This window comes from Anabrus simplex, chromosome 2 (assembly GCF_040414725.1).
Source record: "Anabrus simplex isolate iqAnaSimp1 chromosome 2, ASM4041472v1, whole genome shotgun sequence".
Lineage (NCBI taxonomy): Eukaryota > Metazoa > Arthropoda > Insecta > Orthoptera > Tettigoniidae > Anabrus > Anabrus simplex.
In genome coordinates this window covers 1,019,501,910-1,019,514,607 of record NC_090266.1, presented here as the reverse complement: position 1 = coordinate 1,019,514,607, position 12,698 = coordinate 1,019,501,910, and the positions used below count along the sequence as shown (strand labels likewise).

The 12,698-nt window shown below is 38.8% G+C and overlaps 1 protein-coding gene across 1 annotated transcript in view; it reads left to right on the top strand.

Annotated features, from left to right (window-relative positions):
• LOC136864636 (TAR DNA-binding protein 43) overlaps positions 1–12,066 on the top strand; it is a 285,790-nt gene extending 273,724 nt beyond the window's left edge. Inside the window, exon 4 of the mRNA XM_067141889.2 lies at positions 9,445–12,066. Coding sequence (XP_066997990.2) covers positions 9,445–10,329 — 885 coding nt within the window. The 3' untranslated portion in view covers positions 10,330–12,066. The remainder of the gene's footprint in view (positions 1–9,444) is intronic.
• The last annotated feature ends 632 nt before the right edge of the window (positions 12,067–12,698 follow it).

Here is a 12,698-nt window from a genome sequence, read left to right as displayed (position 1 = left end):
TTGCTTTAGTAAGTTCTTAGTGAAGGTTACCTTCTTTCATCTTAATTTCTACCGGGCGAGTTGGCCGTGCAGTTAGGGGTGCGCAGCTGTGAGCTTGCATGTGGGAGATAGTGGGTTCGAACAACACTGTCGGCAGCTCTGAAGATGGCTTTCCGTGGTTTCCCATTTTCACACCAGGCACATGCTGGGGCTATACCTTAATTAAGGCTGCGATCGCTTCCTTCCCAGTCCTATCCCTTTCCTGTCCCATCGTCGCCATAAGACCTATCTGTGTCGGTGCGACATAAAGCAAGTAGCGAAAAAATGAATCTTAATTTCTTGCATCCAGATTTGATATCCATGCATATATTATTGCAAAATATATCTGTTCTTCTTTTGACAGTGCTCTAAAAGTATTGAAGTAGATTAATTTTATAGGGGCTATATTGACAAAAATAAGGGTCATTCTTTCTTATAGTGGTTGAGCGCGCTGCCGTTTGGTAATAAAGTTATGGCCGAGAACGCTAACATTTCAGCCAGTCTTCGCACTCAAGGATTACAAAGAAGCAGGAGAACTTGACCCTAATTGAGTTGACATACGACAGGGCGTCTCTTACCTTCAAGGAGCCCGTGTTTTTCCTCCCCTCATTCCCCTTTCTAGTGTATGTTAAAGGTCGAGCCGGTGGTTGCATGCGGGCAAGCGGGGGAAGCAAGTGCCTTCCCGTCCGCGCCTTTGGTCCATGCTAGAGCTCCCGCCCTTGCTCTCTCCATCTCCTCTCGGTCTTCACATGTGTGCATGTGTTACGCTTCTACAGGGTCTGACCAATGAGAGGAGTGTGTAAGCCGGTACTGGCAGTTCTGAGGGTTGTAATGATTGCCTTGCCTGAAATCAATATTTCTTTCCATGAGTTTTTAATGAACGCCAGTGTACTTCAAATCCCTTCTACCGGCCATGCTATTCCCGTCCAGACCTGGCCACCAAATTGCCCTTTTCAGGGCCACATACACATCCATTCGCTGAAAACATTTATGTGAGATAACATGCACACGAAGTAAGGCGAAATAAAAAAATAAAGCCCGGGTATTCAAACCAGTTCGCACTTTATCCGGTCGCTTATTAATTCCTTGCCGACTCCAGTTAAGCAAACGAGGGACCGAGGTAGTCACTGGAAGATTGGCGTAGACCTAATGCACTCTTACTGGCGCTGGATTTTTGTCCCTTTTTAAAACGCTGCCGAAAACTTCATTTCGGCATTACAGAGTCACCGTTCACTGCTTTTAGCACTGCTAAAGTCTGTGAAGGTGTTTTTCAACAAACTCTGACAGAACTGAATGCCTGCATGCTACTCTTCAAATGATTCTTACTTTGCAGCACAAACGTGACTAACAAAAGAAGAATGACCGTGCGCTCAGCTGTTCCAATATTCAGGAGCGAAACCATTTTCATTATGGAGTGAAGGAATGGTAGGGCGAATTTCAGACAGACATCGTTACTGTAAGTACATGACCGTAATGTACTTCGTCCCCGCACTGTCCGAACGTTTAGATACTATTACGCACACCGAGCTCGATAGCTGCAGTAGTTTAAATGCAGCCAGTATCCAGTATTCGGGAGATAGTGGGTTCGAAGATGTTTTTCTGTGGTTTGCCATTTTCACACCAGGCAAATACTGCGGCTGTACCTTAATTAAGGCCACGGCCGCTTCCTTTCCAGTCCTAGCCCTTTCCTGTCCCATCATTGCCATGAGACCTATCTGTGTCGATACGACGCAAAGCCAATAGCACAAAAAAAAAAAAAAGGCTATTACGCATTTCAGCTTTTTGACCAGAGGAGTTCACTCTGGGCATTTCGTCCCGCTGGCGCACAGCACTTTAAGCGGGTGGGCGGGCAGGCAGGCAGGCAGACGTTGAACATGTACTATTCAGCCACAGTGACGTTGTGGTTACGTCACAGGCCGCGAAGGTTGGGCGAAGTTCTCCCAATTATACTCGATCACTGCGGTGATACCCGAGTTTGAAATTTAGGCAGAAAATAATGAAAGAGGGTAGAAATCCATGAAATCCATGTCATTTTCAATTTACATTGTAAGAAATAAGGTATTTCTGATCATTGCAATTTCTGTATTTAGACCGGATACAACAAATTGTTAGGCCATCAACCTCAAATATTTTTGTACTGTACATAACGAATTACAATTTTTACTATTATGTTTTAAGAAGTGCTTTAGAAACATTTTAATACAATACGGAGTTGAGGTGTATAAGTTATGGGTTGTGGTTGCTTGGGTTTGAATTATCTGATAAACTCACCAACAGTCCTTTCATGCTTTCCGGGAGTATCCGTTAACGTTATTTATTTGAAGACATACTGCCCATCTAATTGGTAGATGACTTTACATTGTTGTACTTTAATCTTGGATAGTAAATATCTGTGTCCTCTCTCTTGATGAAACTCCTCGCCATTATCATCGGACGTCTGATAATTTTCAATACTATTTTCAGAAATTCAGTGAATAGGGAAAGTCACATAATACTGTGCAAAATCAAGCTGTAAACTTGTCTAGTTATGTAAAATGTATTACGTTTTGCTGAATGATTAACAGGAATTTTACTTTTATTAAAATGGAAATACTGTCGTTCTTATCCAAGGAATTGTAAATTGTAGCTTGTACACTTAAACACTATATCATTGTAAATTGTAACACAAAAATTATGACTTGCCAGTTTTCTTTGAATGTATAAATATAAGTAAAGAAAATATACTTCTTTATATTGGGCGCTGTATGGATCAAACCAGAATATCTTGAAAAGGTCCGTTTTCTTGCGATTATAACGCCTCTTAAAAAAAAAAAAAAAAAAGAGAGAGAGAGAATACTGTACCCCAATCAACATTTCGCTGAGTAATGGAGGAGAGCTTCATAGTCACAATCGGCCGTCATTGCTCCACTTCCTTGCAAAGTATTTTTGCTCTCGCTTCACTGTGACATAGGCTTGCTACGTAAGCTGCCCTCATTTACGCCAGGCCAGCCCGGCCGCACTGGGCTAGCCTCAGCGGGCACCCAGCTGAGCATCCCTGTTTTTAGACTTTAACAAGGCTGATTGAAGTGAAGTTGGTATTTAAAAGGGTACTGACCGTTAGTTTTTTTTAATTCGTGTGATATAAATATGAAAATCACTCCTAAAAATAAGAGTTTTCAACTTGCCAAGAGACAAACATTTCGATGGTTGGTTGCGATGAATTCACTATAAACAATACATGGTTACTGTAGTTCATAGAGACTTTCACATTTGTCCAAATATGAAGAAACATCTGAAGAGACATCATTTTTTACGGCAAATGTGAGGTTGCAAGTGATGGCTTCTGGAAGCTTTACCAATGCCGGCAAAAGTATATAAGTGGTATTTGAGGATGCTCAGATATGCCAGCTTCCTGTCAGTAGATTTACCAGTTCGTAAATGAACTCATGTGGGACAGAATTCCGGCATATTGGCGTCTCCGAAAACTGTAAAAGTAGTAAGTGGGGGATAAACCCAATAGCATTATTAACAGTGAATAATGTTTTTAGGGGATTACTTTGAAGATGGTTGTGGATTGGCTTTTTAAAGTATTTGCACTTAGTAACTAATCAGCCGAGTGCCATTATGACCACCGCTTAGATAATCGTCTCTTTTTTGCAAGTCGGACAAATCATTGCTATTAAGGATAAAAGGATGATTGATCAGAGTTGCAAAAAGAGAGGATTGCCGGTTTTCAGGCCAAGGGTTGCAGTATTTCTGAAACAGAATAGGCTATGAACTATTCGCTTGCTGCTGTGGTGAAAGTGTATCTGTGGACAAATGGCATCATTGTAGTTGACGGAAACTGCTGAGCACCACATTCCATTGATGTGCAAGGTGAACGTCTGCCACGAAGGTGCGTGAGAGGCGGCTGACATATTTCAGTCGAACAGCTCACTGTCAAAATGAAACAAGGGGCTACCAGACGTGTGTCTAAAACTACAGCTAGCAAATTCTGCTGCGTATGGGGATCCGACCATATGGATGATGGTCACTGGGCATATGGTAACGAAACTATGTCGGCGAAATAGGTCTCCATACACAAATTAAACCTCTGCTGGTTGGCGAAGTGTTGCCGTCTCCGTCAAATCCCATTGTCTGCTTAATCGAACGAATGGACATTGGCTTGTCAGGCGTTGAAACAGCGGAGAACAGACGCCCTGAATGCATTGGTGGAAAAACACGTGCTATTGGCGGCAGTTTTATAGTCTGGGGAATGCGGAATTTTCATTATTGTTCTGTTCACTCTGTGGATCCTCCGTCACGCACCCTTCAGCAGCTGTGGGAGGTACTACAGCTGCATGGCTCCAGATACATGTGTTAACCTGTCAGCACCTTATTTAGTCGATTCCAGCCCGTCTACCTGCAGTCTGGTAGTGCACACAGTGGCTACTGTGGATATTATCTGATAGTCACAATGCGACAGGACTGTTTATATGCCATGTCCTCATATGTTTGAATCCATCCTTGCATGCATTGTGTGCCAGAAAGTAACAGATTTGAATGAATAAATGTCATAATATGAACGTAAATCTGCTGGCGTCATTAGCCAAAATAACTGTGATAACTTGTTTTAAAGTCATAACCTCAAGGCTTTTCCAGTGATTCGTGAATCAAGTTCTGATGGTAGACCAAATCTCTCCCTTACCTGGGAACGTATTAAGATGGTATATTCCGTCTTTTAAAAATTCCAACTTAAAAATGCTTTTCTCTACCGTTCACTGTTCATAGTGGAAAATAAAATATTTGTCTACAGTGCCTGTTGTAATAAGATTAAACGTATAATATAATTATTCTTATTATGAAACCTTTAACTCCTTTACTGTTACATTGTTGAGCCCCTAGGTAAATAAAGTGCAATGTATTAAATACCTATCTATTAAATTATTAATGTTAGCACTTCAGTATCTGAATTGCTGATTGCAAGAATACCTTAAGTCCACCTTTGGTGAAAAATTACTGTAGATAAATTCGGAAACGCATACTTTGTATGTAGGTCCTTCGGATTGCACATAAAAACATCTAAAGTCGCAGTTTCCTGCCACACAAACAGAGGAAGGTATTTTGAGCCAAGCGTGGAAACACTCTGTTATTTTTCTTCCCAATTGTTGGCACTACAGTATTTTGTAGTACTAATGTATAGAAAAAAGCAATAGTTATGCAAAGAAGATAGTGAATGAAGAAATGTTATTTAAAAAAGCTAAAATTCGCGGCAAGGAACATGTGAATTATAGTGGTGAATCAGTTTCAAGAAGGGTGACAGGAGGAGACTACAAGTGTTGAAGAGGCTTTTTCAGTATTATTTACAGAAGACAACAGAATTCCTTCATTATCACATTTTCTGAACATGGAAAGCAGGAATGACCAGGACCTTTTTCCAGCAAGGACTGATCATAACCAGCAACGTAAACAGGCACCCCTCTCCCATGAAATGAGAAGGGGTGCAGGCGTGAAAAATCGTTTAGCAACTTTATTCTGGTTGGAGACAAACGATTTGAGGTATGTAGAAATGCATTTCTAAGTATTTATGCAGTAACTGTTGATAAAGTTAAATGGATTCACAAATTGCTATGTAATTGGCAGACACCGAAAGACTGAAGGGGAAGACCTAAGAGTGTTAATGCTACGCCATCAGAGGAAACTGTCAAAATTACGGGTCACACTAGATCATTCGCCATCATAGAAAGCAATTATGACAGCCACACTATTCGCTACGTACACAGTGAACTAACTGAGAAGAAAGTGCACCAACTTTTTATTCGTAAACATCCTAATACACCATTGAAATACGAGTACTATTATAAGATTTGTCATGAAAACTTTCACTTGCTTTTGGAAGACCTAAAATAACACTTCTGCACCTGCGAAGAGTTAATATTAACAATGAAGTAAAAAACACTCAATGAGGTCGCGGAGCAAGCAACAGTAGCAGAAAAGATTGTCCATATCCGAAGATCTGAGAACTACAAAATGGGAAAAGAAAATAGGAGACAGATCTTGGAACTACTGCTTTATATTTCGGCTACATGCAAAACGTTCAGCTTCGTCGTTTCCCTGTACAAGAACTGTTCAACTTTTGCCAGTTGACAGTTTTGGTATTTTGTATACATAATCTGAAAACAATATAATTGCTTTTTATCTCATCATTTTTATCTGTATCGCAGAAGTAATGTGAAGAAAGGACCTATTGTATATAAAAGTGGATTTGCTCTTTGTTTTTAATTTTGGTTTTATTGTTCATGATGTTTTGTTCTATTGACTCTTTGTGTATTTTAATGTTATTTTAACTGTTAATTTGAATGATATATATGATATTACTCCAAGGTCAGTGCCTTATCCTATTTCATTATAATTTTATATCATTTTATAAGGAAATAAGGCATTGCAAATTTGATCCATGGATTATTGTAAATTCATATTCATTCTTTATTATCATTTTAAAAATTCTGGTCAGTGGTTAAATTTTAACATTTTAATTACCATTACATTTCATTTCATGTCATAGTCTACCATTAGGGGCAGATGACCTAGATGTTTGGCCCCTTCAAACAAGCATCACTGTCATCATCAAACCTAAGAGAATTGAATGTCATGTTGATTATACACAACTGGAACAGGTATATAATTTCATATCTGTGTCGGTGCAACTTAAAGCACGTTGTAAGAAACAAATTATCTTACTGGAGCTGGGCTAAGTAGCTCAGGCACCGAGCTCGATAGCTGCAGTCGCTTAAGTGTGGCCAGTATCCAGTATTCGGGATATAGTGGGTTCGAACCCCACTGTCAGTAGCCCTGAAGATGGTTTTCTGTGGTTTCCCATTTTCACATCAGGCTAATGCTGGGGCTGTACCTTAATTAAGGCCACGGCCGCTTCCTTCCCACTCCTAGCCCCTTCCTGTCCCATCGTCGCCATAAGACCTATCTGTATCGGTGCGACGTAAAGAAACTTGTAAAAAAAAAAAAAAAAAAAAAAAAAAGTAGCTCAGGCAGTAGAGTGCTGGCCTTCTCAGCTTAACCTGATTGGGCAGTTGTTAAGTTTGATGGTATTTCAAGGCTCTCAAATACACCAGCCTCATGTTGATAGATTACCAGCACACGAAGGAACTCTTGTGGGACCACATTTTGGCACTTTGGTGTCTCAAAAAACCTTAAAAGTAGTTTAAGTGGGACCCTGTTGAATCCAAATCTGAAAGTAGAAATGCTGTATCACCTATAGTTTCAATTTTATTTTCAATAAAATAATGTATTCCCTATGTAATAATACATCAAAATTTGAAATTATTTTTATTTGTTTGCTCGTGAAATAATATTTAAATATTGAAGAGAATAACTACAAACTGAAAAATATATTGGGACCAATTTTTACTGTTCAGTGAAGAAATTTTATGCAAAGAAAAAAATGAACATTCCCCCCCCCCCCACACTTTTGCTCACAATTTCAAAATGTATACTCTTCTGTTTGTAACTCCACCAGAAACCTCTTCCTTGAGGTTCCAACAGTAGTCTGCTAACATATTCTGTACTGATTTTCCTGCATATCATTTGTCCTTGACAGAAATATCCTGGCGAAATCCCTTACTGCATTCGTCACCAACCGCGCCCAAGATAGGGAGAAAAGTTATGATAATTCTCACGCGCTGATAACACTTCACCAAGTTCTTAAGAAGTTCCTTGTAGTTGTCAGCTTTCACATTTCCAAGAAAATTACAGTGTACTTGTCTGAAAGGTAACCATGCGCATTTGTTTTTTTCTGTTAGCAATTCCCCAAAAGTGTCATCATGAATTATCTCACAGATTTGCAGCCAAACAAATATGCCTTCTTTTCACTTACTATCACTGAGTTTATAGGAATTTTTTCTCAAGTACCCAGAAAACTCACCGTGTTTATCCAAAGCCTTAACAAAATTTTTTATCAGCCCTAACTTTATACCTATATTGAAACGGTGGCAACAAAATCTTGTCTTTCTCAAGTGATTCGTAACACTTTTTGCTACAGGAACTGAGTTTTTTTATATGGACCCCTCCACAATGTTGTAATGTTTATCTTTTGCCCGGCTGGCCCATTGGCAACAAGATTTGGTAGACGCAGACTGCATGCCTATCAGTATACCAATCTTTTCTTGGTCTCCGTATATCTGCCAACCAGATTTTTCATAATTGATCACTTTTAATATAGTATCCATATTATCGTATGTTTCCTTCATGGTGAAAGAATAGGTAAGGTGTACTGACGGATGTATATTCCCATTATGCGACAATACTACTTTCAAACTATCCTTAGATGAATCTAAAAACAGTCTCCACTTGTTTGGATTGTTACTCCTTCCAAGTTCTTGCAGAAGGTCTTCTACATTATTGGAGTACGTTAACTCATTACTAACAGGAAAAAAAAAGTTTCAGTGATTGTTGGCGTTTCCCATATGACAGCTTAACACCATCTAGTAATAAATTCCATCCTTGGAGACAAGAACCTAATAATTCCACTTGTACTTTAGAAAGGTTGAGGTCTCTAACTACATCATTTAGTTTGGGTTTGGAAGTAAAGTGAGGTATATTTGGATCAAGAAAAATTTGGATCGCTGTTTGAATACGAGGGTCCAGGTTCGTCATGTGGAGAACCACTGCTTGGTTCTGTTTCATCCACTGTCCATTCTTTAGGAGGCTTAGGAATTGGTATAAAATCATGACATAGGTCTCTTGGCTGATAATATAGAATGTTTTGATTTAGAACTACATTCCCCTATGTTTGTTAAAAATAGGTATCATTCCGTAGGATGATCTTTCTGTTCTGTCCATATTACAGGGTTTCCGAAGGGCATTGATTTGCGAGTGCCATTAAGCCAACCACGTAAAGTTAACATAGAAACAGGAAATTACTCTACTGGCAGATGTTTCTTCCATGAAATATTGTCAGTCATAAACATACATGGTTGCTGAAACGTTCTAGTCCATTTACCAGGAATCAACCGCTAAGCTGGGTGCGAAGACTTGAAACCATAAAACTACAAATGTGCATGTTCTGCAAACAATATAGGTGATACAGGAAAATGGATGCGATATTTGTTACTGATTCATATCAGTAGCAAAGTAGTTATTTAGAGAATACCTGATGTTTCTATTGTTGGAATTTTATTTTGTTTTACGATGTCTCTTTCTGATGGTTACTGGAATGACATAACTGCTGACTTTCCACCAGGATTGCTGAGTTTCAAATCCTGGTGTTTGGAATTTCACCCCAAAAAATCATATGGCTCAAGCTTTAAAACCCCAACCAAGATGCAAATGGAGCCAGGGTGGCTGCAGGGACCCCAGAACTGTAGGAAAGATCATTATCTCTTCAATTTTGTTTTATGTATTACTTATCTCTCTTCTGATTATCTATATTATATGCTTTCTTTTTTCTTTTAGGAAGGACAGGTCCAGCAAGTGCCGTGTAAGGTATTTGTTGGCCGCTGTACTGAGGATATGCAATCTGAGGATTTGCGTGAGTATTTTTCGAAGTATGGTGAAGTGACTGATGTCTTCATTCCGAAGCCATTTCGTGCATTTGCTTTTGTTACTTTCCTTGACCCGGAGATTGCTCAAGGACTGTGTGGAGAAGATCATATAATAAAGGGTGTGTCTGTACATGTGAGCAATGCTGCCCCCAAAACTGATCCAAACGGGAGGTCATATGGTGGTGGCATGGGCGTAGGACCTCGAGGACCTGGCATGCGTGAGCCAAAGAATCTTGCTGGACCATTTGGCGGAGGGGCAGGGGCAGCCCATCACTACCATCATCAGCATCATGGTGGGCCAGGGTCCGGGGGTGTGGGTGCGGGGGGATGGAATCAGGGAGGCCCTGGAAGTCGAGGCAATATTGACATGCCTAATTTGCAGGCATTGGGTATAACAGGGCAAGCAGGTGCTACTGGAGGTGCTGGAACGCAAAGCATGAACAACCCACTTGGCATGGGTGCCCTTAACTTAGGAGCTCTTCCTATGAATCCAGCGCTAGTTGCTGCTGCTCTAAATCAGGCTGGATGGGGATTGATAAACAACCTTCAGGGGAACCAGGCACCAGGCACTACAGGTGATGGAGGTCCTCAAGGTTTCGGAGGGGCACCAGGTGGACCTCAGCAAGGTGGAGCACCACCTGCAGCTGGAGGATTTCTTAGTTGGATGAACCAGGGGGCAGCTGGAGGTGGAACTGATGCAGTTCAAGGTGGGGGAGCACCAGGATCCAGTGCTCCTCAACAAGGAGGTTCTTGGTCTCAAAGAGGCAAGCAGGATAGTTTTTTGAAGTATGAATAAGGAAGAGTATAAGAAGAAGAATTTTTTTTCACAAATAATACATGCCTCAGGGAAGAAATCACTCACTTGCTATTAGGTTGAAAATGAACTTCCACTTCTGTATACTTTAAACAAAATATTGTGTGTTATAATATTTTGGACATTGAGAATCTGTTAAATTATGGAGATTCCTATGTGACCATTATTTTACAGTATGAGATGAAGTTTGAAAGATTGATAATATTGTACGATAATAAAAATAGTAATTTCTCTTGAGGGTATTCATGAGACTAGTGCAGTGAAGGCAGGATGATGCCCGTACTCGACTCAAAGCTTATTTGTTAAGTGTTTCTTTCTCTCTGTATTAAGTTAAAGGACAAGCATTGATGATTATATGTGACAGGTGTTTAATTTGCATCTCACACATTGACATTCATTGTAGCTACCACTTGTTTTGTTGTGTTTACCAAATTCTATTTCTATACACATCTTAATCTTGTGTAGATTTCAACCACTTATTGTGGAAAGTATTTTTATTGAATAACTTATCTTTTTTTATTATAATGGCCCAACAGTGCGATAGCTTAGTTATGAGTAAAGTTCGTATTGTGGCATCTGCTGTCTGTTTGTATTACATGCAGGTACTGTGAATGATACAGTTTAAATACCAAAAATGTTGTCTTATTTTCAATATTAAAAATAGTTGACTGTTGTATGTAGTATAAATATATTTGTATTTGTCTTTATTGAATGTTTATAACTTCAGTGACAATGCCATTTTTTTCTAGCTAGTTTATTATTGTAAATAAATTATTAAAATAGTGGTGAAATTTTCACCAACTACCTCTTGGTTAATGTACTGAAGATGTGTTGTGAGAATGCTCTGATAGGTGAATGACTGTGTGCAGTCCATGCAGCTCTAAGTATTTGCTGTACATCGCGATCATGGTCTGCCGAATCTTGCCATTGATATCTTGAATATCCCTGATCATGCCGTATAGTTGCCTTTTCAGACAGAGTGATAAAATATGCAGTTGAGTATATGAATTGTTCAGTTACAACACTGTCTTATCCTTCCTGTACTATATTTTAATCAGCAAATATTTCATTTTATGTGATGCTGCTGTTGGCTAGTGCTTGTGCAGTATGTTATTGAGATGCTGATGGACTTTGCCTACTTATTGTGAATTGCGATACTCACTATATGCATATATTTTTATTTTTTGGCTTGTATATTATTTTTATATCCATGGTGTGTGTGTGTGTGTCATAAGCTATTGCATTTGATCATGCATAATGTTCTGTGGATCGTTGCTACTCATATTCAGTATCAAAATATTCTGATGTTTTTGGAATTTAAGACTGATTCATTGTAAAGTAGGAAAAAAAATCATGGTAATGTAACTAACATAATTCGTACATGAAGATAACAACCAAAGTGCTGTATGTTTAGTGTGTGATAACTGAACTCGTATAATTGGATTTCCAAGTGTGTGATGTATAGAAATTCTTCGCTCATACTGCAAACGGGGTGGGAATATTGCAAGGGTACCCCTCTATGAATTATAAGTTTTTAATTTTGACATATTTGTGTGCTATTTCAAGTTATAAAAGAGAAAACTTAAGAATTAACTTTGTGTAATTGAATCCTGATCTGTAAATGTAATGTATGTATGTATGTATGTATGTATGTATGTATGTATGTATGTATGTATATGCATTAAAGCCATCATGTCACTCCTTTTGCAGGAAATATGGCAAGAAATTATTGAATATTAACCTTGCAGTCATTATTCTCAGTCTTCCCTTTAATTTCCACAACGGTAATGTTAAGAAAGAAAGAATTTTCAGTTTAATACATACTTTTTATCAGTGTTAATGGTACACTTAATGGGAGGAAGGGGGATACCTCTGTGGACAAATGGAGTTGAATATTAACACCAGTTGAGTGCAGTGTATTTAGAGCTTTTGGATGTCAGTTACTTGACATTAAAACTTCGTACCTTTTATGCTTAAAATTCTGTATGTTAGAATATTCATGGTTTTCTGAGAGTTTCTCAACTATTTACCCCGTAGTTGATATACTCTTCTCTTTAATGGGTCTTATTTTTTTTTTTTTTTTTTTTTGTCCTGTCCTGATTGTGAAGATGGGTATTGGCCTAATGTACGGTTATTTTCTTTTTAAATTTCTTGACCAGCAATTAATGTTTAACATTCAGTGGTACTTACCATACAGCCCTGAGTATGACATCTGGCATGTAATCTCTGATGTTACCAAAAATGATCATTACTCTTACATCTTATGTAAGTTGTTTGCAAACTAGTACATTTTATGAATGCTGTGTAAACATTAAATTGTGTTTAGAATAATTTATTTCCTAGAATGTGAG